Source organism: Octopus bimaculoides, chromosome 25, assembly GCF_001194135.2.
Source record: "Octopus bimaculoides isolate UCB-OBI-ISO-001 chromosome 25, ASM119413v2, whole genome shotgun sequence".
Classification (NCBI taxonomy): Eukaryota; Metazoa; Mollusca; class Cephalopoda; order Octopoda; family Octopodidae; genus Octopus; species Octopus bimaculoides.
In genome coordinates this window covers 18038173-18042394 of record NC_069005.1, presented here as the reverse complement: position 1 = coordinate 18042394, position 4222 = coordinate 18038173, and the positions used below count along the sequence as shown (strand labels likewise).

At 40.4% G+C, this 4222-nt stretch overlaps 1 protein-coding gene across 3 annotated transcripts in view; it reads left to right on the top strand.

Moving 5' to 3' along the window:
• Positions 1 to 4222, top strand: part of LOC106880721 (DNA-directed RNA polymerase, mitochondrial) — a 120272-nt gene that overhangs the window by 114626 nt on the left and 1424 nt on the right. For 2 of the 3 annotated variants that reach the window (XM_052976558.1, XM_052976557.1), the window contains one exon: positions 3475 to 3586. In XM_052976558.1, coding sequence (XP_052832518.1) covers positions 3475 to 3586 — 112 coding nt within the window. Of the gene's footprint in view, positions 1 to 3474; positions 3587 to 4222 lie in introns of those variants that run through there. The other variant, XR_008266737.1, reaches the window with a different exon arrangement.

Sequence of the window (4222 nt, the reverse complement as noted above, 5' to 3'; positions counted from 1 at the left end):
ACTATAGCCTCGGGCCGACCAAAGCCTTGTGAGTGGATCTGGTAGATGGAAACTGAAAGAAGCCCGTTGTATATATGTATATATATATATATGTGTGTGTATGTGTTTGTGTGTCTGTGTTTGTCCTCCTAGCATTGCTTGACAACCGATCCTGGTGTGTTTATGTCCCCGTCACTTAGCGGTTCGGCAAAAGAGACCAATAGAATAAGTACTAGGCTTACAAAGAATAAGTCCCGGGGTCGATTTGTTCGACTAAAGGCGGTGCTCCAGCATGGCCGCAGTCAAATGACTGAAACAAGTAAAAGAGTAAAAGAGAATCATTTAATATACAGATGATTTATATTCAAGCTAATGTTATTTTCATACTGTGAAAACAAGCTTGTGTAGCATGCAGTGTTTCCAAGAAATGCTTCAGGCTCCAATATACAGCGTGGCTGGTCTTCGAGAATAAAATATTGAGAAAGGACATTGGTCTTTGAGCAAGAAAACTAGAAAGGATGAGAGGAAGGGAAAAGATAAAGTAGAATGAGGAAAAGATAAGCAAGAGTTACAACTTTTTGACGTGTTTGACTAAGAATTAAAACGCTTGGTGTAAATTAATTCCATGAAGAGATGATCAAAGTTTGTATAATTCAGAAAGGGTGGTGATTTCTGGTTCAATAAATTTGGTAGGTCAGAAGAGTTCTGAAAAGGCTATGAGATCTTTCAGCTAGAAAAGCCTGCATCTCTTTGATCTGTTAACATATGGCATAGATCATTCCATGATGCTCCACTTGATAGGTAATGATGGGGTGCTGGAGCAAACTCTCAAGGAATAAGAAGGTGACCATAAGAGAGAATACATACAATGGGTCATGAAAGGAGATGGGAGTATGTGGATGCTTTCATAGGAATGTGGGGGTGGGGAGGTAAACGTGGGAGTAGAGGTTAATGTAGTGAGTGAGGAACAAGAGTTAGGGGTGCAGATGATGGGAAATGTTTGTATGGAGAGAGTAGGTGGGAGATGTAAGAGTGGATCAAGAAGGAGAATAGAACAAAAAGTATGTGCAATGTGTAAGAGCAGTGGAGAGGGAGATATAGGGATGCATAAGAGGCTATAGTGGGTGGATCATAATGGTAGATATGGGAGGGCATTGAGAATGGTAGCAGAAAACAGAGGTATTTAGAATATAGTATAGTAGAGGGAAGAGAGAGCAGTGGTTGAAGGCACATAAAGGTGATTGGAGAGATGATGAAGAATGTAGGAGACTGTTAAGGAGGGTTTGGGATGTAACATGTGTTGATTTTGCTCTCAGGTGAGTACAACAGTTGAGTAGCACCATAGATGGGAGAGAGATGAAAATGGAAAAATGTTTGATGTGTCAGAGAAAGTGGGGAGACAGGGCCTCACACATACAAGCTTAATTGAGTAGTTTTAGGATATCATTTTTGCTTTAATGGATGGATCTTCTGAAGTACAGCAAACCACTAATTATGTTGGTCCTTTAAGACTCAGAATCTGGAGAGCAGCCTTCAATGCTTCGTCCCATGTCTTCCTCAGTTTCCCTTTTCCATGAGTTCTATCCACCACTTCTTTATGCGACTGTCTTCATCCAAATGCAGCACATGACCAAGTCAGCAGTCTTCTTGCTTGCTACATCTCATGTCCTCTGTATTCAGGGCTCACCCTCACTACCATATAGTATTGTTGTATGTGTACAAGCATCATACAATCTTCCTTTCATTCAAAGAGAGAGAGATGTTTTGTTGCCAACAGAGGTAACAGCTCTCTGAACTTTCTCCATCCTATTCTTATTCTTGTGACTACACTTTCAGAATATCCTCCTCCATTGTTAATTAGGTCATCTAGTTAACAGAAACTATCTAGTACCTCTCAGGAGTCTCCAGGGCATTTGAGAACGTCACTTTCCCATGTGACCTCAGACTTCATGGCACCTGTGCATCTTTCACATACAAAAACTTCTTTCTCTGTTAACCTTCCTTCAATTCCACTGCATCTCATACACAGCTTGCACTAGGTACCTATATGGAATTTCTGCCTACACCTTTCCTATGTAATGAGTAGAGCCATTTACCTGAAGTGGCTTGAGTCCTGTCAGTTTTCTTGATTTCTAGAACCTTTAACACCTTTTGATTCCTCGTTTTGCTTCCATGCTTGGAATTTCTTTTCTATTTTTGTTAAAGATTTCGATATGAAAGTGAAATCATCAGCATATTGGAGCCTGAAGGACAATGATGGATAGCGAGGAACTGAGAGCCATGTCTTGGTGCATGCTTATCTGCACACTAAATTCGTCGCTGTATTCATGACCAACTCTCACCTTATTGACAGCACCCTTGTACATGCTTTATACAGCTTTCACAAGCCATTCTTCTATCCTTAGCTTTCTCGGAGACCACTATATTACAGAATGAAGGCTTCTCCAACTCAACAAATTTCAAGTATAATGGCTTACTCTTAGCTAAATACTTCTCCAGCAGTTGTGTATTTAAGAAGGGAGTGTCAGCTGCACTTCTACTCAGCACACAACCAAACTGAATCTCATCCACTTTAACTTTGTTTCTAATTAATTGGTCCATAACTCTCTCCATAACTTTCGTCACCTGGTCCAGCTATATGATACTTCTGTAATTACTACTATCTAAGGCAACACCTTTACCCTTGTAATACCAACTATAATGATGCTACAACCATCATTAGGGATGACATCTCCCTGAATAACCTGATTAACTATACAGGTGACTAGATCATATCCTCCTCCACCAGAATCTCAACAGTAATACCCAATGGATCAGTGACTTTCTATGTTTCGTATCCTTACTTGCTTTATCTATCATACTATTGTCAACTAGAATAGTTGGTTCTTCTGTTGGGTTCACATTGAGAAGACTCCCTTTCTCCCATTCATTCTCCACATTTAATAACCGTTCATAGTAGTACTTCCGTATCTCTTACTTTTCAGAGTCACTAAGTGTAAGCATATCATTATCCATCGGTACAGCACTTGTCACCTACAGACATCTTGATTCTCTCTGATACACTATCTAGCAATCCAGAACACAAGTTTCTGATTTTGATGCTGTAAGATATTAACAAACCTCTTCCTGTCTGTTGCTGCTCTAGCTAGATAAACCTGTTACATAGCTTCCCTTGTAGCTACCTGATATGATTTGCTGCTACCGCCACTTTTTCACTCTTGGAAACAGGCTAGGGTTGATGACAAGAAGGACATCCAGCTGTAGAAAATGTTTCAAGAAATTCCATCTGACCCATGCAAATATGGAAATGTAGACATTAAATGATTATGAAGATACAGTTGAAGACACTTACTTGAGGTTTAGTGCATAGGATTGAACCTGAAACCATATGATGATGATGAAAAGATCTCCTTAACCACATGACCACGCATGCACATTTATGTTCTTCCTTTCCATCTCACTGTTACACATTCTTTAATTTCATCTCTGTTCCAGGCAGTGATGTTTCTCGAAGTATTCTCCGCTTTGCCAAAGGCCAAAGACTTGGTTCTCATGGTTTAGACTGGTTGAAGATTCACCTTGTTAATCTCACAGGTTTTCAGAAAAGGTAAGGCTATTATGGATTTATCTATATTCAGTGTACATTCATTAGTTATACACCTGCTTTTTCCATGTTAGTATAAATCAGATGTATACTTTTTGAGCTATTTTATGCACTGCCCAGTCAAGGAATCAAACCCACAATATTCCAATAATGAGTGTACCACTAAGCCACATGCCTTCATGGCATAATTAAATAGAAAGGAAATATGTCCTTCCCTTAGTGCTACTTTGTTACTTTGTTATCAGACATATGTAATGTCCTTCACATAATTACACTGTCACCTTGTCTCCAGACAAATCATCATCATCATCATCATCATCGTTTAACGTCCGCTTTCCATGCTAGCATGGATTGGACAATTTGACTGAGGACTGATGGACCAGGTAGCTTCACCAGGATCCAATCTGATTTGGCAGAGTTTCTACTGCTGGATGCCCTTCCTAACGCCAACCACTCCGAAAGTGTAGTGGGTGCTTTTACGTGCCACCGAAACGAAGGCCAGTCAGGCGGTACTGGCAACGGCCATGCTCGAAATGCTGTATTTTACGTGCCACCTGCACAGAAGACAGTCCAGCGGCACTGGCAACGATCTCGCTCGACTGTCTTTTCGCGTGCCAAGAAGGTGACATTGGTAATGAT